Source organism: Scophthalmus maximus, chromosome 12, assembly GCF_022379125.1.
Source record: "Scophthalmus maximus strain ysfricsl-2021 chromosome 12, ASM2237912v1, whole genome shotgun sequence".
Taxonomy (NCBI): domain Eukaryota; kingdom Metazoa; phylum Chordata; class Actinopteri; order Pleuronectiformes; family Scophthalmidae; genus Scophthalmus; species Scophthalmus maximus.
In genome coordinates this window covers 6438593-6462500 of record NC_061526.1, presented here as the reverse complement: position 1 = coordinate 6462500, position 23908 = coordinate 6438593, and the positions used below count along the sequence as shown (strand labels likewise).

Here is a 23908-nt window from a genome sequence, read left to right as displayed (position 1 = left end):
GATTGCGGCCTCGTGAGGAGCTGAAGCTGATCAATCAGATCAATCAACAGAGATTACAGTATTCTGGAGGTCACAGGGAGGGCACGGGGGCCAGGCAGAGTTCACCGCGCACACACACACACACACACACACACACACACACACACACAGCAGACAAATCCGTGCAGGAATGGCAAACACTTAACCGCACGTGGGCGTTTATATGGTTTTATGTAAAGATGTTTATTTTTTAACCTTGACGTCATTCCGGGAGACAGACGGTTCAGTGATTTTTCTGTTGATCAAATGCGTGTCTATGTTTTTTTCCCAACAGCAGAGCGACTTATGTTGATTAATTCCTGCTTATTAAAAAAAAAAGGAAAGCGAAGTAAAGAAACACTTTCAAGCCGTGTGCCGGAGGTGGTGGTGGTCACGCACGGACGCGCGCGTGTGTGTGTGTGTGTGCGCGCGCGTGCGTGTGTGTTGATGGTGAAGAGAAATAATCATCATGCACGTGGATTTATAGAAATGTGTCGGCGTCAAACCTCGAGAGGAAGGTGCAGAAGAAATGTAAATCAATCTTTACGCACCATTTTTTTTTTTTTTTAGAGGAATCACAGTTTATTCCAACATCGTCGGGCAGGTTATGATACATTTATAGAAAAAGATGTTAATGGTGTGGCAACATTTCCTCTTCAGGAGGGAAGTTAGCCTGATGAAAGTATATTTTGTTTATCCTCGCACTCATGGCAGAAAGTCTCGTCCAACTTTTAGGTTTTGTTTCGTTCCAGCCATTGGCTGAAAAATAAAAATGCCCGCAGGCCACTTCCCCAAACCGAGCAGAACTGCGCTTCATTTGAACTGATGTTAGAAATATATGAATTATTACTGATGGAAAATTAACGCTTGGCACCCGCATGTTCAATGTGCTGCGAATATCTTGGCCTTGTGTGTTTTTTTGCTTTGTCATTTTAAGTATACAGGCTACATCTGAGTGTAATAATGACAATAAAAGTCAAAATAATATATATATTTATAAAGCCTGTTTGGTCTATTTGGAGTTTATTCTTTTTATTACCTGATAACAAACAAACATCATTTAAATTGACCCTTTTATAATAGATATATACAACATAACTTATTAAATCAAATTGTGTTATACATATCCATGGTTAACAGGTTACACGTAAAAAAAATTTGAAAAAATATATATTTTTTGTTTTTTGTATCATTGACTAATGGTCCATTTAAAAGAAAAGTTACGGGGGAAAAAATGTTGTCAAACCGTGTTAATATTTGATTTTTTTCTATTATTTTTTATCATCCGCAGCTCCGACTTCAACAATGTGACATTACAAATACATAGAACACGTTAATAATTCAGACGCGACTCGTGGTGCGTTCACGCTCATAGTTAATGTATGTTGTACTTAGTGTTCGCTCCGCATGAAACCTATATACACTGGCACTGTAGTACTTCACACAAATACTACAGCTCTATTTCGATTATTAATAATCATAACAACAGACATTTAATGCTTAAAGTTTAGAAAAGCGTCAGACGGACACTTTTTATTATTATTAATATAAAACCGAATGCACTATTCAAGATTTAACTTGTCATAAACGACCACTACATTTTATCTTTTATTATCTACGTGTTAAAATCAAACTTACCACACAGACACCGGTGAGTCTGCCCTCCAAAGACAGGACAGCCACGGACTCCTCCTCCTCCTCTTCATCCTCCTCTTCATCCTCCTCTTCAGTTCGAGAAGTTGGTTTTTTTTAAAACACTGCTGTGAAATCTTCTGTCACTGAAACTGAAAAGTAAAGTTTATTTTCATGTCGAAGATGCTGCTGCTGCTGCATTTTATATTATTTTTAATTTTTTGGGCCATGTCAGTTGCTGTGAAGAACCTGGCGGATTTGTTTTACTTTCCTCTGTAATAACTTGACATAACTTCTGAATTCTGATCAATGCGTTTTTGAAAAAGAAGATTCGTTGAAGGTATTTACATCTAATACTACTTTATTGTAACGCCTAGTTATCCTTAAAATTAAAAACAAAAAAAATCATATTTGAAGCTGGTCTCTTACCAGAGTCAGATTAATGCAAGTATAGTTTCTCCCTCGAGGAATTAAAGGGTTCATCTGTAAATTAATTGCTTTTAAGGGAAGAATAATGATTGGTGTGATGCTTCCATTGCAAATTAATATCTCAGCAAAGAAACTCAGTGCAAAAAAATACATGAATTAGTTTTAAAAATACATTCAACAACAACTTTTTTTTACTATAACATGCATTTGTGATTGATGGGATTTCGCACTACTCATATTCAAAAGGAACAAGTTTGACGAATAGTTAAAAACATACACAAACAGACATTTTGGTAAAATAGAAATAAAAGTGTTATTGAGTCATGAAGCTGCTTTATGAATATTAAACAAGGTGTTTTTCTATCATGAATTAGTCTCTTTGTAAAGTTAAAACCAATCAATTACATGTTTTACACGTTCATCGTTGAAATAATCACATAATCATAAGTCACCTGACATGTTGGTACATTTTTTTTTGTCTGTTTTTACATTCTCAGTCACACAAAGAAACGTTTTTCGTGTAACCGAGGCGACATCAGGGCAGATTCTGCTGTTGCCGTGGTGTCGACCGCCACCAGGTGCTCCTGCAATGAACTGACACAAAACTCAAACACACTCATTTTTATTCTTTTTTCCTTTTAAATCAAAAATACAACTCACACTCACACACGCAGACGCAGAGGGAGCAGATATCCACGAATAAACTGCCAGGTTCTGGAAAACAGTAAACTACAGAGCACTCGATAGTTTCACACACGGGAGAGGGAACAAAACCAGAGTCCGACTGGCCTACAGCGTGACACGCAAGCAGACGTCTAGTAAAATCTGCCAGACGTCTCGAGGTCGAACACGGAGACAAATCTACACACGAGTCGTTTTTTTTTACTTTAAGGCCGAACGCATTCAGGTAGCAGGAGAAAAAGGACACGCGGAGGAGGAGGAGACGGAGGGTAGCGGGCAGAGCAGGCAGATCGTGGCACCTACTCTTTTAAGCACACATGTAAATGATGGGTCGGAGCTGAAAGTGCCGGACTGAGGCCGAGAGAAGCTGGCGGACGGATTCAACGCTGGAAAGACAAAAAATATTTAAAATGAACAGGTTTCGATTGTGATGGCAACACTTCTTGTTTGACCACGAACGCTTCACCTCCCTCCTAACCCTGTCCATGTGTTTGTCTGGTGGTTGCGGGACGTCTGTGAGATGATGATGATGATGATGATGATTATGAAGTAAAGTGAGAAACAGGACGGTGTCGAGAAAGGCACTTATGTCGTGTGTGTGTTTTTCTGAAGGCTTTATGAAATAATACCAAAAACTAAAAGTTAACGCGTCCCCAAACCGTACTGCAAAATCCAGCCATAGAACTTTAACGCGGCGACCAAATTCTATTTTCTTTGATTAATGATTTAATACATTCAAACCTTCTAAAATATGAAATATTAAAGAAGTTCCCCAGTATGACCTTTGGTCCAACCAACTCTCCAAAGAGATTTTAAATAGTATTAATATAAAACAGGGAAGTGCAAGAAAGTCCCACACACACACTATTATAATATTTGGCTTGAAAAATGTAATGAATGATTGATCAGTTATCAAAATAGCTGCGGGCGGAGTGATTGATTGATTTCCTGTTGATCGGACTAATGATTTCTGTTTGCTTCAATATTCTCCGAAAAGTTTTGTTGTTCAGTTGTTGTTGATGTTGTTGTTGTTTTTAATTCTGTGGGAAGTGGCCGAACGTGACAACTTGTCGGGATATTTTTCGAGCACAACAAGACACAAATGTTGTTGTTGTTGAACGTGTCATTTTGCAGGAAGTTTTGAATCGGGGATCTACAGCGTCGACAGTCGACCTCAGGTTTTACTTCCTCCCAATAAAAGAGTTGTTGTTTTTTTTTTTATGACAAAAAAACCCCCCTTTATGACAGAAAAAAAACCCTCCTTTCTCTAATGACAATATCACCTGCATCTACTGAATCAACTTCAAACCCAGTCATTGGGAATCGACTACAAGGCAGTCCAGGAAAAAAAGAAGGAGAAAAAAATGAATATATATATATATATATATATATATATATATATATAACAAGCCGAGAAAAGCTTTGATCCTGGCAGACTTTAATTATACAGATGATAAAAAATGTCAAGGGATTTTCTTTTTGGGGAGCAAGAACATACAGTGGTCTACGGCGCCCCTTGGTGGTGAAACTGCGACGGTGCACGCTCAGCACTGCCTCTCATATCAGGTGAAATGGGCAGTCGTGTTCCTTCCTCTAGCATCTTTTTGCTTTGAAATGAATAGACGAGGCTTTATTTACACCTTTGCATTTGAAAATCTATGTGGGATGAAAGTTTTCACAATTTTGCACGTCAGGAGGCGAGACGCGCTGGGGAAAACACATCTGCCCTCTGGACGAATGACAGCAGAGGATACGGGGCAAAGTTGGAGCAGCTGCAGAAAGAAGCAGAAGAAGAAGAAGAAGCAGCAAAGAGCCAAAATGTCCGCTCAGGTGCTGTCGCTGTGGTGAAAGCCTTTAGCAGTGTAAATGTTCTCAGGGCGCGAACTTCCACTTCCTCTGAGCGCCACATCTGAACATGAGTTAGGAACTGAACCACACTGGTGCTTGAAATGCTGCATGTGTGTGTGGCCATGTGTGACGATGACAGGTGTGTGTTTGGGTGTGTGTGTGTATTTTGGTATAGGTGTACAGTCCTATGACGGCAGAGATGGGGCGTGCACTCGTGTGTGTTTGTGTACTTTCGGGGGCTGGAGGCAGGGGAGCAGGAACTTTGGGGAGACTTAGTCAAATCCTTGCCAGTCGCTCTGTTCAGAGTCGTACTCCAGCTCCACGCCGATGCAACGGACCCCCTCCAGCAGCATGGGCGTCCCGTGGTGACGATCTGGACGAGGGGACAGAGGGAGAGATTGTTTTGATGAAATGCAATGGGACCGCACTTCATTCAATAGAGAACCACCACCCGGATCAAATACCACCTTGTAGTTTCCTTTATATTTAATATCAACAATATTAGGAGTCGCTTCCGCGACAGTTTGCTCTTTCAGGGGCACACTTGAGCTTTTCTTGTTGACATGTACAGCTGCAACGCTTATTTGATTAATAAACGACCACTAAATCAATCCCCACCTATTTTGATAATCAATAAAATCGTTATTATGGGGGGGGAGGGAAGACATAAATCTATATATAGTTCTGGGTTCTTTGCTCCTCTATGACAGTAAACTAAATATCTTTGGTGTGTGGACAAAACAAAACATCATCTGTTAATAATATATCTAGTCCTTCGTAAAAATAGGTATCTGACATTTGTCGGATTAAACAAATCAAATGTACAAAAGTAGTAACTGTTCTGTGGCTTTCTTGTTCTTCTTCTTCTCCAGTCACTGGAGTTGAATGAGAAGTTAAGGAAGAAAGATGAATTACAGCGCCAAACTGGCTGGTGGCCGGGAGGCGCATTACACCCATAGTGATCCAGGACAAGCCCTTTATTAGGTCATCCAGCGAATCACATGACATGAGTGCATTGGTGGTTCAGTGGTAGAATTCTCGCCTGCCACGCGGGAGGCCCGGGTTCGATTCCCGGCCAATGCAACGTCCCTTTTCCTTTTATGAACAGTTGATTTACATTCCAGATTATGTTTTATGATTACCACGCCTGCAACAAAAGCCAGTTTAAAAAATAAATAAGAAATAAATACTGAGAGTCCAATAAAAGTTCTTAATCTATCCAAGCAACAGTTGAAACCATAATCTATTTAATTTCCACTGAAAATAAAACATAGAAAAGCAGCAAAATCCCCATATTTGAGAAGTTGAACTAGCAAAACACTAACACAAACTAATGATTCTAATGACCACAGCCTAAAGGATATCATCAAGCTCTACATAACACAGTTGTAATGAATGGAGTGTTTGATTTAAACATACTGTTTTTTAAATTTAAATTACTTGAATATCACATATTACATTGTTGAGTTTTCAAACCAGATTCAACACGGAGCCCAAGCTGCAGCCTGCAGCACAACGTTAAATTTGAACTCACTCGGTCACTGATCTAATAGTAACAGAGCCGCGAAGAAGAGTAGTAGCGTATAGTATAAAGCAGCAGAGCCTAATCCCATGATCCGGCCGCCGCCCAGGCCTCAATTACACACACAGACATCTGGACAGTTGTCCGGGCTTTTGCTTTGTGAGTAAAAAATAAACGCAGACACGATCCACCAGTCGTGCACAAACACACAAATGCATGCTTATGGAGATAGACCCCAAGTGCTAATATATCTACGCACACATACAGATGGAGACGCCCTCTAATTCTGCCATCTGCTGATAATAATGCCAGCGGGAGCTAACGCTAATCTCACCGACACTGGTTTCAGTGGAGAAAAATGCAAATTCATTTTGGCCCCAGAGACCATAAGACTACAGCTTCAAATTTCCATCCACGGAGCATATGTACTGTAAAACACTAATATACCAAAGATTTTTTACCCTAGCTTTTTTTCCCCATCACAGTATACGTTCCGGTGACTTTTAAAATGTATTTTCATTATATAAAAAACAACAACTGTGCATTTAATTCTATATTTAAACGGTTGTTAGTGCTTAACTTGAACTCTGAGCCTAAATACAGACTCACCAGCAGGGGGCGGCAGTGTACCAGTGAAGATACTGTGAGGTCAAGCTTCTGTCAGTCGTAAACTTTGAAGCCAAAACATGCAGAATTGAGATGATGAGCCCCCAGATGTTGCAGTGAATGACCTAATGTGCCGCTGACTGACGAAACACTGCAGCTATTCAAATTGAGAAATTTGTTGTTTTGCTAAAATCGACGACTGATGAGTCACCGAGCTTCCGAGCAACAGGTATCCCGACAGCCAAAAGTTAGAACCAAAGTCTTTTTAAATAATCTAGATCCCGACTGTCACTTATGTTGTTCGTAGTGGCCTCACCCATGACCCTGGCGTGAACTTTGACTTTGATGCACACGTCCTCGTTGGTCTCGCTCAGCAGCAGCACCTCCTCGCACAGGACTCCCTCCTGCTGGGCCATGTACTCGCACGTCACCTTCAGACCTCCTGGAACACACACACGGGGGAAAATAAAAAAAATAAAAAAAGAAAGAGGAGGAGAGATTGGGTTTCCTCTATGTTGACGAGTTTTTCACTACACAAAAAAAGGAACAATATTTCTTTTGTCTCGTGTGTGCGTGTGTCAAAAGAACAAAATGTGATGAATCCTACTCAAACACAGCTGACTGATGAGCAAATGTCAAACACACACTTCGATGTACACCTGCCGCTTTTAACATCAGCTAACACACACACGCAACACACACACACACGCAACATACACACACACACACACACACACACACACACACACAGAAATACAAAATGGTTTGTACAGTAATGGCACAGGTCCAAAAAACATTTTAAGGATTACATATAGCTCAAAATCAGAGGGTTGAGCGGTGAAGGAAAAAAAAATCCGGTTAAGACTCGCACACGTTCGCTGCTGCAACTCTAGAGATTTTTCTTTTTTCATCCTGCGCAGGTGCCAGATGTTTTCAGTTTTACCCTTGGCGAGAGGAATCCTAGACAGACAAGGAAAGCATACGACAGTAAAGTTTTGTTTTTATGATTCCTCGGAGACGGGTTGCTGAGCCGTCACTATTTGAACTGCCGGACGCTGTAATCCTCGTGCCATCTGGTTCCCTGTGCAGCCTGTAACGCAGCTGCCGAGAGGCACTCGCCAAGCACACGCTAAATTGTTGAATATTTGCATATTAGACGCCTGAATTATTACTTGAATACCCTCCCTGGCTCCTACAAAGAAAACTCCTGGGTTGTTGTTCGTTAAATTCATCTTAGCTTGTCTGTAGCAAAAGTGGCAAGGACATGGGACACACACAAATCAAGTGGCTGAATGACTGATGAGCTGAATGACTCTCCTGTTGTTGGTGGCGAGACAGATAGAGCGGGGGATGATGCAGCATAGGTCAACTGCGCACGGTGGTGATAATGACTAAAACTTCTGAAATCATTATTATTAAAAATGTCTTAACCATAGAGAAGAGATAAGTTTCCTCAAAACTTTTGAAAACTTTCTGAAACATTCTCTGGAGGGGCGGGGCTTGACCCGAGGACGAATCCGTTCAATCTTTGCAGCGGATCCGGGAATTTCCTTTCACCGTCTAGTCAATTTCTACATTCTCCTGCGATCTTACCCTCGGTCGCCGGTGTGATGTCAGTGATCCGGAGGTGTGGACTGGGCACGGGCGCCGGACACACGTCCTTCCCCAGAGCCGGGACCTCGGGCAAGTTGAACACTATTTCATATCGATGCTGCGTCTTCAGGAAGCCGACCTACAGTGAGGGAGAGTCAAGTGAAAGATTCAACGACCTGGAGGAAATACAGCAGCTTTTTTTGTTCTCCTATGGAGAGAGGGGCGGGCGCCTTAAAAGATTGATGGCGAGAGAGAGAGAGACGATCGAATACTGTTAGTCCGATACAGCTCAATAAATAAAGGATTAATTCTTATGAGTAACACGGATAAGTCATTTTCATAAACACAACGCCGCTGGGCTGCGTCTCCCTTGAAGGACTCCTCTAATTGAACTCATTAGTTGTTGCTCCGGTGATTTTAATCCCCCTCTCCTCTGCCCGAACGCGAGTCTTAACCCAGCAGGGGAAATAAACCTGAATTACTTTTTTGTATTTCACCCAACTCCCAAATCTTTCCCTAAAACACTAATCCCATGTGAATAGATTTGTCAGCAGTCCAAGAGTTGGATCTTATTCGTGGCAACACCTTCCAGAGCTGAAATAAGAAGCTGGATTTCTTGTGGAAGTGTAAAAAGCTGAGAGTCTCTGACCTTTTCCATTATTTAGCCAGAGTCTTCTTTTTCATTGGACAGAAATATTCTATTCCAAAATTTGACATTAAATGTCACATTAAATGCCAATTATATTTGAAAGAAAACCAAACAAATTATTCATAAGAATCTTGTAGAAAGAAATCTATTCTTCAACATGTCCATGTGTCATAAAAGTTAGAGGGAAGCCCAAGATACGACCATAGTGAGATATTAAATTCAACATGAAAAGTTTTGTGATGCAGTTTTCCAGCTGTGTGCCGCATGAACCGTCTTGAATGAATGCATGAAAATGAATGAATGCATGAAAAATCCATTTCTGTTATTCACCATTAAAGACAAATTTTGTAAGAATGCTTTAAGGATGATTAACATTTTGCAAGCAAACGTAAAAACTTGATTCAGAAATTGAATTCTGTCACTGCTACAATAAAAGTAAAAGTGTGCTGTGTTTCTCAGCGTGATATCAGTGAGCATTAGAAAGATGATTGTACTTGGTCTCTTAATTATTAATGGCAACAAACCAAATCAGTGTCATCTGCCGTTCACTTGAAAAGCATGCACCTCGCTCATAAAGCACGCACGTGAGATCGCTCCCATCTTCAAATTGTGGAAATCATAAGAGACACACAGGAAACATAAAACACTCATGTAATTATTATTATTACCTATATACATAGGAGACTGTAAAGTGGACAAGTGGCAACAGAAAAAGGCGAGGATGTGAGGAGGGATGTACTGTAGTAGTGGGAGCTGCCTGAAATTGACCAAACAGAAAAATTCATGAGGGAATCATCACAGAGGGGAGAGAGGGGTGAAAGAGAGAGAGGGAGGAGACAGCAGGGAAGTGCAGGCGAGGAGAGATAAGCCTAAAGCCCCTCCAGCCAGAGCTGCAGCTTCAGCCCCGCGCGACCCCTCAGGTTTTTACGGCGACGGGGGAAGAGCCAAGGCTGCGAGCGGCATTAAGGGAGAGAGGCGGACGCGCCGCGGAGAAAGACAATCACGGTTCTTGTGAGCCGTACAGTCCCACGCATGTCCATGTCCATGTCCACACACACACACACACACACACACACACACACACACACACACACACACACACACACACACACACACACACACACACACACACACACACACACACACACACACACACACACACACACACACACACACACACACACACACACACACACACTGTGAACTGTGTCTGCAGTGTGATTTAATGTGAACTTCATGCTGCGCATTTCGAAGAAGAAAAAAAAGAAAAAGGGAAGAAAGATGATGAAGATTACGAAACGCGTCAACTGTGGAGATCAAAATGACTGACGTGAGCCACTGCAGTTAAAGTAGTTCTTGTTTTTGAGTCTGACACTGAGGAGGAGGAGGAGGAGGAGGAGGGGGGAACACAAGCGTCTGTGTTTCTTCCAAAAACAATAGTGCGATTCTTAAATCATGTTTAAGGGGAAATGTTGCACATTGTATGACGTCGCACGTCGTCCCAGTTCACCGTATTCGGAGAGAGGAGAGGGTGTCGACCGTCCGCAGTCATTTTTGTTGCGTTTTTTTTTCGTGGCTGCCTTTCCCGTGCAGGCCCTGCATTTCTTCCCCGTTCCCCATTCATGTTACTGACAAGCCTGCGTTTTTCAGTTGCACTGTAACTGTAATGTTGCCAAATCCTGCCGTCACTCCATAACGATGCTCTCAAAAGGACTGCCTGGTCTGGCTGCTCACTCCACACAGCTTCAGAAAAGTAAATGTGCGTGTGTTGTTTTTTAAGGTCGTCTATGTGGAGGCCATGGGTGAATTCTACTATTCCTTGACCCCAATGGAAAAACGTCATGAGGTCAGGAAAAGATGTAAAGGATCACTCCTTTACATCTTTTCCTGACCTCATGACGTCTTTCTGTGCGGCGTCTCTTTTCTCCTTTCCTTTCGCACAGGAAAGTCCAGTGCACCCTTTGTGCTAAAGGAGATAGGAAAGGAAGCGTTGAAGCACCTTCCCGAAACATTCAGAGGATCCGAACAGCTCATCTCATCCCGGCTGCCGGTGAAACACTTCGCAGTCATTTCAGGATTTTGGAAACTTCCCATGAGCCAATTTGACAACTTGACATCTCCTCCTCTGCTTCCGTAACGTTTTAGAAAGAAACCGTTGACGTGACAACCACTCGATGGAGATGTCTTATAGTTATCGTTCCTGGTCACTTGGGGGCAGTGGTTGTCAACACAGCATTGTCAATAGCCCCCTAATTATCACTAAGCACAACATTAATTCTCCATTTGTCTCCACTTATTACCGAGGGAAAAACATCTCCTAAGCTGCTACATGATGCAATGTTCCCCAGTCACTTGCTACCTTTGTGCGTGCAGCAGACGGGGTCACGTGGGAACCAGACATAATCCATCTGCTCTCTGTCCGTCCGTCTGATGAAAGGGTGCACAGAGAGTTCATCAGAGCTTTTTTTTTATTACATTTTTATAATGAAAACAACATTGCCTCTCGCCGACGACGACAACAATGAAACCGAGGCGGAACAGTGCAGTTGCAGGGCGAAAAGATCAGAAGGACAACGGGTGGGAGATGGCTAAGAAGGCGCGTTAAGGAGAGAGTTGAAAAAATGTAAAAAATATTAATTATCGCAGCTTTAAACTGAAATTGACTACCAGTATATAACCTCTTTACACGTCGCCTCCTCCACTTGGCGTTTCCTGGAGGCCACAGCATATTATCTGTCACTCGCAGAAATATGACCATTGTGCGCTCGTGTTCTGTGGAGAACTGCCAGTTCTCCGTTGCACCAAATAATGTAAATTAAAAAAAAAATGTGTGAAGCCTCTGCAGCAACACGCGCACGCTGCTCCTTTCCACGTCCTGCTTCGCCTTTTTCCTCAATCTTTAACAAAAAGACAGACTCTGCATGACCCCGCCTGTTGGTGAGCGTTGAACAACCTTCATCAAAACTGGTTATATTCATACAGCTGTTGTGTGTATGGTTGTACATGCCGCTTCCAACCCACACACTCCCACCTCGTCTTTGGTCTTCCTGCGAGGAGCGCCAACCCCCCCCCCCCATCCAACGGTTTCCATAGCAACACCAACCCCCCCTTAGCTCCGTGATGCGCCCAGACGCAGTAGTCTGTGCCCACTCTCAAGTACACTTAGCTTTGACACACACACACAGACACAGACACACACACACACACACACACACACACACACACACACACACACACACACACACACACACACACACACACACACACACACACACACACACACACACACACACACACACACACACACACACACACACACACACACACACACACACACACACACACACACGGCAGCTTTTAGGCTAATTGATTTGGCTGCGAATTAGTTTCAACACTTGGACAGGCTTAGTGACACTGAGCAAAGAGGATAACTTTCCTTTCCTTTCCTCTCCAGGCCATCGTTAAACCCCTTGAAAAAAAGAATAAAGAAATTCATATTTTTGAAGTTTTGCTCAGAAATGAAATAAATATATTTTTTTGCGGATCTGTGAATATGCATATCTCCATCTCCACCCACCCTTCGGCTCCGACTCCACACAGCTCCATGACTCCACCTTATATGTCGTGTGTAACATATAAACTAAACCAGGCAGAGTAATAGCTACCACCTGTAACCATGCCGGTTTCTTAACCTACAAACAAAACGTGGAAAGGGAGGACGGTTGTCAGTTGAATTCACAAACCGAAGTGAGAAGGTCAGGTGTAATCCGTGACGAAATGACAAACAAAGACGGCGTTAGTCATCCAGTAATACTGACATAAAAAAAAAAATCCGAGGACACGCCTCACCTGCAGGCAGGATGTCTCTTCTAAAGAAGCACTCAGAAAGTGTGAGCTGCTTGATACGCGCTTCATTTTCATTGTTCCAGCCAAATCCAAGGCCCATGTCTTTCTGGAAACTTTTAGATCAGAGCCTATTCATTCTTATTGCAGTGTGGACACTGCTCCTATTGTTATATTCATGTGTGTCCTACTCTGACATTTAAAGACAAGACTAGGAGTCTTGATGAGCCATGACGGCGCTTTGAGCTAAATGTTAACATCAGTTTTGCATGCATAATGTATAATATTCACAGGCTGAGTTTATTGTCTCATCCTGCTGATTAGCTATTCAAATTTTGACCCCCTGATGTTGCTTGACGAAAGGTAAGGAGACACGTGAAGATACATCATTTTGATCACAACGAATTGATGTACTGATGTCAATCCATGTTGAAAAACTGGAGCAGCTCCGTCTCATCCAAAGCTTGGATGGCAAATCTAAGATCTCTTCAAATGCAGCTGAAATGCAGTTGCCATTAATAATTAATGCAGTCTGTCTCTATATTTCAATAATGCTGCAGTGGTTCACAACACTACTCATTCAAAGAGAGGGAGCTTTGAAGGATTGATTCTACACCAATGTTTGATTAAAAAAATCTGTTGGTAAAGGAAAGAACAGGTTCAATCGGTCTGAACCGATTCATTGGCCTCGCGATGATCAGTCCCCTCGACGTTGACGAAGTCTGTCGCTGCTAGGAAAAAGTTCACGGCCCAAGTTACGGAGCCTTTGCCGCACTTCTGCTGCCGACGCTCGGCTCCCCGAGTTGAGCACCTCCGGGGGTTTTGTCCCCGCCCCCCCGAGCTGACGGATGAGAAGTCTGATATCATTGTCCCCGGTGCCTTTATGGCCGACGGAGGAGATTAACGGTGATGAGAAAAGACTTTAATCTCCTCCAGGATGTTACGCGGATAAAAAAAAAACCTCATTGAGTTTCAAGAGGACACCGACATCAGATAACAGAGTTAAGGGAGCTACCACAGCAACGCTGTCTGAACGTCGATGTTGATGAGTGTCGATGGTCCAATTCGTGGCGGTTTGTTTGGCACCATCGATATTGCTGGCTGTCTATACTGTTACATGATCTAACACACCGTGGGCACACACGCTTTTACGGAACTTGTCTTTTTTATTTACAGATACACGACCCATTTGGTTAATTTTTGCCTATCAGTGGTAGAGCCCACATTCATCAAATAACAAAACTCCAATTTGCAAAATACTCGCTATACATTTTCAGTCAGATGCTACAGTTATGAATTGAAACTGTCTGCCTTGTGCAGCCGCAGAGTCACAGCTTTTCTACCTACCTACGAATCTGGAGACTAAGGCTCATTCGATAACTGTGCGGCTTCAAGTGGCAGGTTAAACGCACCTTGACCAGGAAGTTGCCATCGTCCTCCGCCGTCACCATGACGACGGAGTCGTGCAGCTTCTCGTCGAAGTGGACGTGCGATGGGGCTCCGGCGGCGGCGGGTTCCTCTGAGAAGCGCACGCCTCCCGACTTTGCGCGACCTGGGGGGGGAGATGGGGAAGAAGGTCAGACGTGGACGCTCGCGCGCCGTTTGCATGATGGAGTGTACAGTACAGTACAGCAGAGCACTTTACAATCACTCTGGTTGTCTGAATGCCAGGCGAGCCGTTAGGGCTGGAAAAACACATTCATGCAGTTCCCATCACACAGTGTGTTCAGCGCTTCCACCATGGGAGCAGTTTGTTGGCAGGAGTCCCGACTAGATAGAAAAAGTGAACTGAAAGAGCAAAGCAGGAGATTGTGAAAGTGAGGTCACAGTTGACGGAGAGAAGAGGAGTCAAAAATTCAAAAGGGGGAAACGCCTTCAGAGGAAGGTGGGAAGAGAAGAAGAAGTAGAGACATTTGGAAAAAAGATGGTAGAAATGTGGCAGGAGTCTTGAGCAAGAAACTTCACATCTGGCTCAGACATCTGGCGAATCCTCGTGTTGAGGCGAGGACTCGCCATAACAACCATACCCACTAATACAATATCTTTTGCGCCTTTCAGGTGTTTTAAAAACTGTGCCGCCAAACTTTTCTCCTCCCGGTAATATCACTTTGGAAAAGTCCTCTCTGCTCGTCTCCGTGGGGATCCCCGTGTCGAATCAACGGGGTTAAAGAGGTCTGGGCCGACAAGCCGAGCGCATTATTTCCCTTTAGGTTTTGGGTTGCTCTCTTTCGACACCGACACCGACACATGCTGATGTTTAATGTTCTCCTGCCCAGTGCCCAAATAAACAACCCTCTCCCCCAAAAGAAAAAAGAAGTCATAACTTTTCCGAGACAGAGCAGACTAGTTTGTCTGAATTTCTGCTCAAAGGGCTTTGGGTCATTTTCCCAGACCGCAGAGACACGTCCAGAAGCTAAACAACAAAAAGAGCTATAGGTAAACAAAACAAAGGATGCAGCGTGTTGATTTTCTCTGTTTAATATTACTATTATTAGACGGTTGTGGCCACTGGGACTGAAATATGAAGGTCGGTTCTCATGGAAAATCCTTGGGAAACTGTTGCGGCGTGTGCACGTGTGCACGTGTGTGTGTGTGTTTGTGTGTTTTGGTAATTACCATCCTTCCAATTATTCGCCAATTATTCAGCGATTCAAAGGTGCTCCAATCAAGCAGCCTGACTCCTGAGCACGAGCTTGGTTTTGGAGCCAGTCTACCGATTGCCAACAGAAAAAAAATGGTGGCAACAAGGCGTAGTTAGGAATGTCTGTCTGTAATTATAAGTGCCCCCCCAAAAAAATAAAAAAGACAATTTAACTTCTTAACTAGGTCTTTTAGCCCCTGCGTCTCTGGCCTGACTGTATTTAAATCGAGCTTCACAGGGCAAAGCAAACACAAGGCAGTTCCACCACCAAGCTGAACATGTATCTATTATCTTTATTATTCATTTAGTAAAATAGATTTTTTATTTCCATTTTTTAAATGTTTTTCTCTAAGCTAACATGACCCTAACCCTAACTTTATAGACTGTTATGAGGTCAGTGTAGTGTTTACAAGTTGCTGCAGAAGAAAAAGCTTTCAGCATATTCTTTAGTATTGTTAGTTGGAAAGCAAGGAGACAGATATATGCAGGTTGTTTCATATTACAGTGAATCACACCCCAGTGGCTATATGATCTAAAAGTATAGGTACATTGTGGTTAATATTTAAGATACAATCCCTACAGTGCATAAATTGCTCCAGCCCAGTTAACCGAATTCATATACCGACTTGTGTCCCTCATTACACAAAGCTCGGGCCCATTACTGTCCCACGTGGGCCCGGTTCCATTAAACTTTTATTCAGACTCGTATATTGGAGATTAGAAAAATCCTCGCCGTCAGCAATGTGGGTCACACAATAATGGGTCCAGGAGTTACGTCACGTTGGGGTCACATGTGCAGAAATAGACGCTGGAAATGAGTAATGATGTTTTGCGGTCTGACACCTTGAGGTATTAGTGATATAATGGAGGTTTCTAATACAAGATGTGCGAGGTGTAAAGTATTGTTCGTGCGATTCAGGTCTCTTCCTGTTCAGATGAAGGATGACACGTCAGGGATGGGTCAAAAAATATATGAAAATGATTCTCCTTATCTGATTGTGTCCTCCAAGACATATTACAGTATTAATGAAAAGCATTCGTGGGGCGATGCATACCCTGCAAGTGGTGGTGTGTACATCACTGCAGTGTTTCCCATTAATAGCCTAGACTGTGCCAGTCCACTTTAGTCTTAATTTGTCCCACCACATTTACATAAGGATGCGAATTATGTAAGATAAAAGATCTTTAACTTATAGTTTTGTGACGTTGCTTCCGTGTAGAGCTGTGTGCGGTGCTCTTTACCCCACTGCCTCTCTCTCGCGCTCTCTTTCGCTCTCTCTCTTACAAACATTGGTCCCGTGTGAGTCCTCAGATTTGTTATTGTCGTTGTAGAGCAAAGCCGCGCTTCTTACAAAGTCAGAAAAACAAATTCTCATCTCTGGTGAGAATTTGAGCCGTCTACGGGGAAGAACTCAAAACACAAAATATCCTGGATGCTTCAGAGTCGACATCATCTAATAAGCATTAGCCCCCAAGTTCTCACTGGTGTCCACTGTTGCATTCAACATCACATACACCGAAGAAAATACTCTGTAATCTGGAGGGCTCTGGTATAGCCAAATGCTTACTGTACAGTGTCATGCCACGCAGCCATAACGTCCACAGGTAGTCGTGCCTCCTCTCTCTCTCTCTGACATCTATTAAATCTAATATAGGGGTGAGTTCGTCTTTCTAAAGCTTTGCGTTAATGATCTGATCACACGACGGGACCTGTTATTTAAAGCTACCACTCTTACAGCTGTAAGAGGCTTTTTTGCACGAAGCCGAGAAGTTCGCACAATGGGCCTGCTTGACTGTAATTGCGTTTCCCTTTGCTGAATAATGACAGGCTGTAAGAAAGGCAGTCGATCAGCATAGTTCCGAGTTGCAACTGTATATTATACCGTCTAGAGACATTGGACTTTTCACTTCCCGTAAAAGGGAAATCTGACGCACAAAGTCAAGTATTCAGCTCTGCTCGTCTGTGTTTCCTTGAAAAAAGAAGAGAAACATCTTGTAAACTGACAGATGGCAGCGATGTTGTGAGGTAGTTTTCAGAGCGAGAATTACAGATCAAACATGCCTCAACACAAACTGTCCAACTGCGGATTTCTCCTCCAGGAAAATACAGCATATGTCCATTTTCAGACAGGAATGCGATAACGATGTGTTCTTTCACTCAACAATAACCTCACCTGATTTTACTGTACAACTAATAATCACACAAGGTTTCCTCAAAGGTTCTTCTGTCAGTTGAGCTTCCTCTGCGTCTTACAATGTTTTTTTTTTGTTTTGTTTACTTCTATAGTGTCTTGCTGTATTTTTCTTATCTGTATAAAGTTTTACGAATCCCGACACAATAAACAATCTTTCTCCAGAATCGCTTACTGCCCCTTTAACATTTGTCACTCATCGAGTTGCACACCGCAGTGAGTGCGACACGTCGGGGATCCTGTCTTGGCCAAGCGTCAACAGTAATTCACTTTCACCTCGAGACAAGCGGATCATTGATTACACGCTCACGAGCTCCATCATTCATAAAGTTCATGTTTTTGGGGGTGATCAACTATTTGGCACCTGACATTGCTATAATTAAAGCCGACTAATCAGTTGCACTGTTTATACGGCAACACACATGCAATCAATATCCTCTTCTGGTCTCATCTCCGTTCATCACTGTGGTTAATTTAATTATAGGACATCAGGCTGCTTCCTTGTTTACACAGGAAAAAACATATCTGTCACCGTCACAGGTCACTGGATCCTTTAAAGGTTTGCTCCGGTTTTTTTTTCAGAACTGACTTTACTTTGAATTTTAAATTTGGGCCGAGCCCGAGTGTCAGGCTCATCATCACAATACACTGAGCACTGTGGCCCTTTAGATGGGTCTGATAATCCCAGACAAAGCCAGAGCAAGGACACACACACACACACACACACACACACACACACACACACACACACACACACACACACACACACACACACACACACACACACACACACACACACACACACACACACACACACACACACACACACACACACACACACACACACACACACACACACACACCACTGAACTGGCTTATTTCAGATTAATCTGTCTGCTGCTTGTGTCCCCCTCCCTCCTCCGCTAATCTATTTGTCATCGTATCTGATTTAGCTCTGCGGAATATTACAGGGGAACCTCTTCTTATCTATGAATTCTCTTTAACAAATTCTGTTATGTTTGTGGAGGAAAAGTACGAGGGACGAACGTCCAAAATGATTGACCAGACATCGATCGGTGTCCGTCAATGCGGCTGCGTTTGCAGGCGGGACGACTGCACTCGCTCAGCCGCGCGCGTGATAAGCTCTGAGTGATTTCTAGATTGACTTTGTTTTTTTTGTTTTATTTGTTTTTGATAAAACTGGGCTGCGTTTTCCTCCCTCTGTGCAAATCAAAAAACCCGTGACGGCCAATGGGTGAATAAATGGACACACCCCGGATTCGAGCACAACGCCGCATTTGGCAGCAGTCTCTGCAAAATAGAAATAAAATCAAATATAATTCAGTTATAAACTGCACAAATGCATCTCTGTCTGCATCTGCTGTCTGCATCAAACAATCACTAGTTCCTAGTCCCTGCTTCAATTTGTCGATTCACTGCAGTTCTCTCTATCGTACATCCTTGTAAGTGGACGATCTTTGGTGCGGAGTGGAGACCTCATCTTTGACTCTTGAGAAACCTTTTTGAGAAATTGCATATCAAACAGTTACTCAAGAAAACAATCCGCAGATAAAACCCCCTTGCTTGTTCATCACTCTGCCAGGCGGAAGTCCTTCTTACTGTTATGAGCGAGCACACGAACACACACACACACACACACACACACACACACACACACACACACACACACACACACACACACACACACACACACACACACACACACACACACACACACACACACACACACACACACACACACACACACACACACACACACACACACACACACACACACACACACACACAGCCAAGCTCTCCCTGTGACATTTCACTCCGTCTGAGACCATCATGAAAAATACATGTTCTTTCTTTCAAGCCCATCAACAGGAAGTCAATAGAGAGGCTCCCTTTTTGCGCCAGCCTCCATCCGGTGACCTTATCAAAAGGAGCACAAAGGGCCCGCGGAGCGGGTCCCCCCGAGACGACGAGCACGACGGACTCTGCCAGGAGACGGAGGATGCTCCTTCATGACAGTGATATAAACAAGATGAATCACTTACAGCTCTTGACTGCCTCATTTCCAGTGGAGGGTTGTTATTTTTATTTTTTTATTGAGCCGTTCCGCCACACACCCTTTTCCCCCAAGAAACCCAACAGGAAGGAATATCGATCGTGAATTTAAACCTAACCGAGTAACCTTTATGGAATGCCTTACAGCCCGCGAGGTGAAAAGGTTAATTTTGTTTGTGTGTGTGTTACCTTTACGATAATTTACACCACATTTTTTTATTCTTCCTTTTTATCGCAACAGTCAGTTCCTTCCCATAAGAAATGCTGAATGCGGGGCAAAAGATTAGAAATCTAATTCAGCCACAGCAGATTATGGGATAGAGCTTTGAACCCGGGGCTGCGAATAACGATTTTTTTTTTTTCCATAATCGTTTAATCCGTCGATCGTTCGCTCGATTCATCGATTCGTTCGGTCCATGAGAGAGTGAAAAATGTTGATCGTGTTTTACCCAAAACACCAAAGATGATGTTTTGTTTTGTCCACACACCAAAGATATTCAGTCAAAGAGGAGCAAAGGAACCAGAAACAAATTCAGATTTAAGAAGCTGAAATCAGGGAATCTTTTACTTTCCCCCCCCATACAAAACGATGAATCAAAATAGTTGGCATTTATTTTTTGTAGTTGATTACTAATCGATTAATTGTTGCAGATCTATTTCAAACATTAAGATTACTTCCTGGCTTGGTCAAAGAGCTTTTATGTGATGTAATGGGATGTAATCCATCCCTTTGCGCTGGAACGCAACATTGACCTATTCCCTGTACTCAATGCACCTGTTAACTTTTTATGAATTTTTTCGTAAATCGCTGCTGCTGCGGATAAAGTGTTCTTGATCCAAAAAATTATAAAATCAAAATGTCAAGGGGAAAAAGGTGGGAGATTTGAAGAGGAGAAGATACGCTCTCCTTTCTGGGAGTCAAGAGTCGGGAGTCGAGAGTCGGGAACCTGCCTCACTTACTATAAAATACATTCATGCAAAAAAAAAATTCACAAGAACTTCAGACAACAAAACTCAGACAGCACGTTGCTGAGAAACATGTTTTTTGACCCTGGGTTCTCAATCTGTCCCGTCTGCCTCAGGTGGTCTACCTCCGCCTTCCCAAAGGACTCAATTGCTCCCAAAAAGGCTCATGGGAACATTTTGAATGTGTAAAAGTTAAGGCAACATCACAAGTAAGTGCAACAAGCAGACAAAATACTCACTCTTCTTAGCAGCAGCCATGTCGGAGGAGCCGGTCCGGTAACGCAGACGCACACTTGGGACACGCCGCTGTCACAGCCTCGCCATCTCAGCAGTCTTGACCGCAGAACGACCCTGCAAAAGCGAGTCAGGATCGAGAGGGGCGGTGAGAGGGATGCGCTTGAGCGGCAGACGGATCGAAGAGAACACAGGCAGCGGTTAGATCAACGGCGGAGCGGGAGGAGACGGGACAGGGAGGCAGATGGAGAGAGAGGGTCGAGGCCCCCGCGAATACCAGCGACTCCCGACAGAGACTTCAATTAAAAAAGGAAAACAACCAAACGGTCTAAGAGGATTACGGCCAGAGGAGCTGAAGCTGCTGTTCCGTGGGCTTTTCGCACAGATGGGAGGAACGTTCCGTCACATCTCCGGCAGGGCGCTTAACATTGAATGATATGGGAATGTAGATGAAATGCACGGAGCATTTTTGTGCTGCACATTGCATAACAACAGTCAAGGTAGGGGCGGCAGATGAGTCAAAGAGATAATATTCGGGGTCGATTTGATGCATTGTCGCGTTAATACGCTAAGACGGCAGCGTTGTTTTTAGGGGATACAACATGCGTAACAAGTTTCTGCAAAGATGTGACTTTACATAATATTGAAAAAAAAACAGGTGAAAGTGTAGTACGACCAAAAATGACTCCGAATATCATAACACAAAACACATTTAGTTTTTCCTTTTTTTTTGCTCAGGCTTGGCATTTTAAATGTCAAAAAATCGGATCAGTCGTGGAAAATGTTTCATCTCCATAAATGAAAAAACTTCTTTCGAAAAATTTCCAAACAGGAACCGCTCACGTCCGGGAGGTCGGCGACCCCCCACCAGAAACACTCGAATGGTTTGGTGATCCACTTTTAGCCGTGTGAAATATCAGAGCCACGTTTTGACCTTAATGGGTCGCTATGATTAGAAAGCCGCTGATGGGATTCAAATGTAAACACCCCCACCCTCCAGCTCCCGGCTGTGAGGGTGGGGGTGCTGGAGGGTGGGGGTGTGACGCGTAAAAGCACGTCGTCTTACGGGACGAAATACATCTTATGTAAATCCTCCAGGTTATGATTTTGGGAAAAGTAATCTTCCCGCCTCGGAGTGAAACGGGAGCACCCTGGGAGCGACCGGTTAACATCACATCGCTGCACTGTTAACCCCTCTGTGCACTCCTGTAGCACTTTGTCTTTGGTTTTTGTTTTATTGTAACAGTCAATAAGATCGCTGCTAAGATCTGAAGCTAACTACTGATTGGTGGATCAACTTTTTCACAAGTGTTATATTATATTTATGTATATTTTATTGCAGTCTCATGCCATCCCTCCCTTATTCAACTCTTTGCACCCCTTTTTATAAAAACATCTTTCATTAATTTCATTTTTTCATTTTCTCTGTACCGTTATCCCAAATAATAATCACAGAATATTTTCCTGCATTTTTCATCATCCTCTATGATAGTAGACTAAATATCTTTGAGTTTACACTGTTGGTCACATTAAATCTAAGAATTTAGATATCGTTCTGTAGAATTGAATGGAGTTTTTAAGAACAAACAAGACAGAAACAGTCAATAGTTGCAGTTGCAATTCACCGTAGTAGCTCTTTTCCCACAGCTCACCTAGATTAGATAAGGACACCGAGGTACTGCAATCTGTTTAGTCTCCTCTCGTTGATGTCAATGGGATAACACAAAAATGATAGCACCAGCCGTAAACTAAACACAAGGTAAGAGATTTATTGCAGGACTGTTTGTATTAAGACTACAATCTGGCAGACACACACACACTCCTGAGATTAAAGCGATCAAAGGTGGACACAAGCACACACAAACACAAACACACACACACACAAAAACACACACACACACAAACACACACACACACACACACACTCACTCACTCACTCCTGTGATCATCTGGGATCTCATCGCCGGTGGTGGTGAATCCTCTCAGAATTGAGACTTTTTCTTTGGAACTCTCTTCCCTCATTCTTTTTTCCTTCAGATTATACATATATATATATAGAGAGAGAACCTTTGATGGATGGATAAACAGTCTAAACTCGAGAAGTAGTCCTGATCCGACACCCTGGAGCGATTGTTGCCACACCTTTGTCGAGGCCATGTCAAATGGTGATATTACACTTTAAATAAATGTTGATTGATTGATTGATTGATTGACTGACTGATTGATTGATTTGGATCCACAACATTCACGTTCTCACACAGACCTAATACAAACTGACAACTTGTCATCAATGCACTTAAAGTGACCAAAATTAAGAATACCCTTTTCAGAATAATGCAAATATGATAACTTTCTGATGCTGCAGCTGGTAAAGGTTGCTACAATATGACATAACAATGTGTGTGTTGTATCAACGATATTATTTTTGAAATACAGTCACTAAAAGGTGGTGAGTAAAGAAAATGAATGGTGTTACAATATTTTCTTCAGCAATGTATTGTGAAGTATTAAATTCCAGAAAATGAAAATACTAATATGTACTTGGTTACTTTTTCACCACTGGACGAATATAAAGATAAATATGACTTTATTAAAAATATCTTCATGTCAACAGAAACATGAACATACATGGCTCTGTCCTGACACTGTTGACAAAATAGAATCGAAAGTTGCTAAACGTCAGAAGAAAGAAACAAACCCCTCCATTTCTTCTGTCGTGTCGTGTCGTGTCCTGCGGGCCTACCTCGCTTCGTTCACGGCAGCAGGTGGACGTGGTGCCGCGGCTCGTAGACACCCCCGTGGTCTTCTCTTCTGCGTGGAGCTCACCGACACAACCCGACACCTCGACCCTCCGCTCGCGTCTGCTCCGCTCCGCTCCCCCCGCGACTCTCTCTCTCTCTCTCTCTCTCTCTCTCTCTCTCACTCTCCGACAACTTCCGTGTTTGATCACGTGGTTTGGTCGCTCGCCCACTCGCCCCGCC

At 43.1% G+C, this 23908-nt stretch overlaps 1 protein-coding gene and 1 non-coding gene across 4 annotated transcripts; one reads left to right on the top strand and one right to left on the bottom strand.

Annotated features, from left to right (window-relative positions):
- Positions 1 to 3420: 3420 nt before the first annotated feature.
- Positions 3421 to 23827, bottom strand: c12h20orf27 (chromosome 12 C20orf27 homolog). 3 transcript variants are annotated; one of them, XM_047336446.1, is made up of 7 exons: positions 23671 to 23827; positions 20933 to 21044; positions 14234 to 14373; positions 8330 to 8468; positions 7053 to 7178; positions 4872 to 4981; positions 3421 to 4822 (listed from the first exon to the last, which is right to left on the bottom strand). In XM_047336446.1, exons 2-6 carry the CDS (start codon positions 20949 to 20951, stop codon positions 4881 to 4883), a joined length of 525 nt encoding a protein of 174 aa, XP_047192402.1. In that variant the 5' UTR covers positions 20952 to 21044; positions 23671 to 23827; the 3' UTR covers positions 3421 to 4822; positions 4872 to 4880. The 3 variants fall into 3 exon arrangements, with proteins under 3 accessions (XP_047192402.1, XP_035470589.1, XP_035470599.1); XM_035614696.2 differs by having other exon boundaries at positions 3421 to 4981; XM_035614706.2 differs by lacking the exon at positions 23671 to 23827 and adding an exon at positions 22580 to 22689 and having other exon boundaries at positions 3421 to 4981.
- On the top strand, positions 5621 to 5691 carry trnag-gcc. The gene has a single exon. It is a non-coding gene; the product is annotated as a tRNA-Gly (tRNA).
- Positions 23828 to 23908: the final 81 nt, after the last annotated feature.

Bases quoted from the DNA above. Each gene is read 5' to 3' on its own strand.
- c12h20orf27 (XM_035614696.2), bottom strand. The intron at 8,469-14,233 runs GTGCGTTTAACC...CCCTCACTGTAG, and splicing joins ATGGCAACTTCCTGGTCAAG to GTCGGCTTCCTGAAGACGCA. The intron at 4,982-7,052 runs GTGAGGCCACTA...CCCCTCGTCCAG, and splicing joins AGTTCACGCCAGGGTCATGG to ATCGTCACCACGGGACGCCC.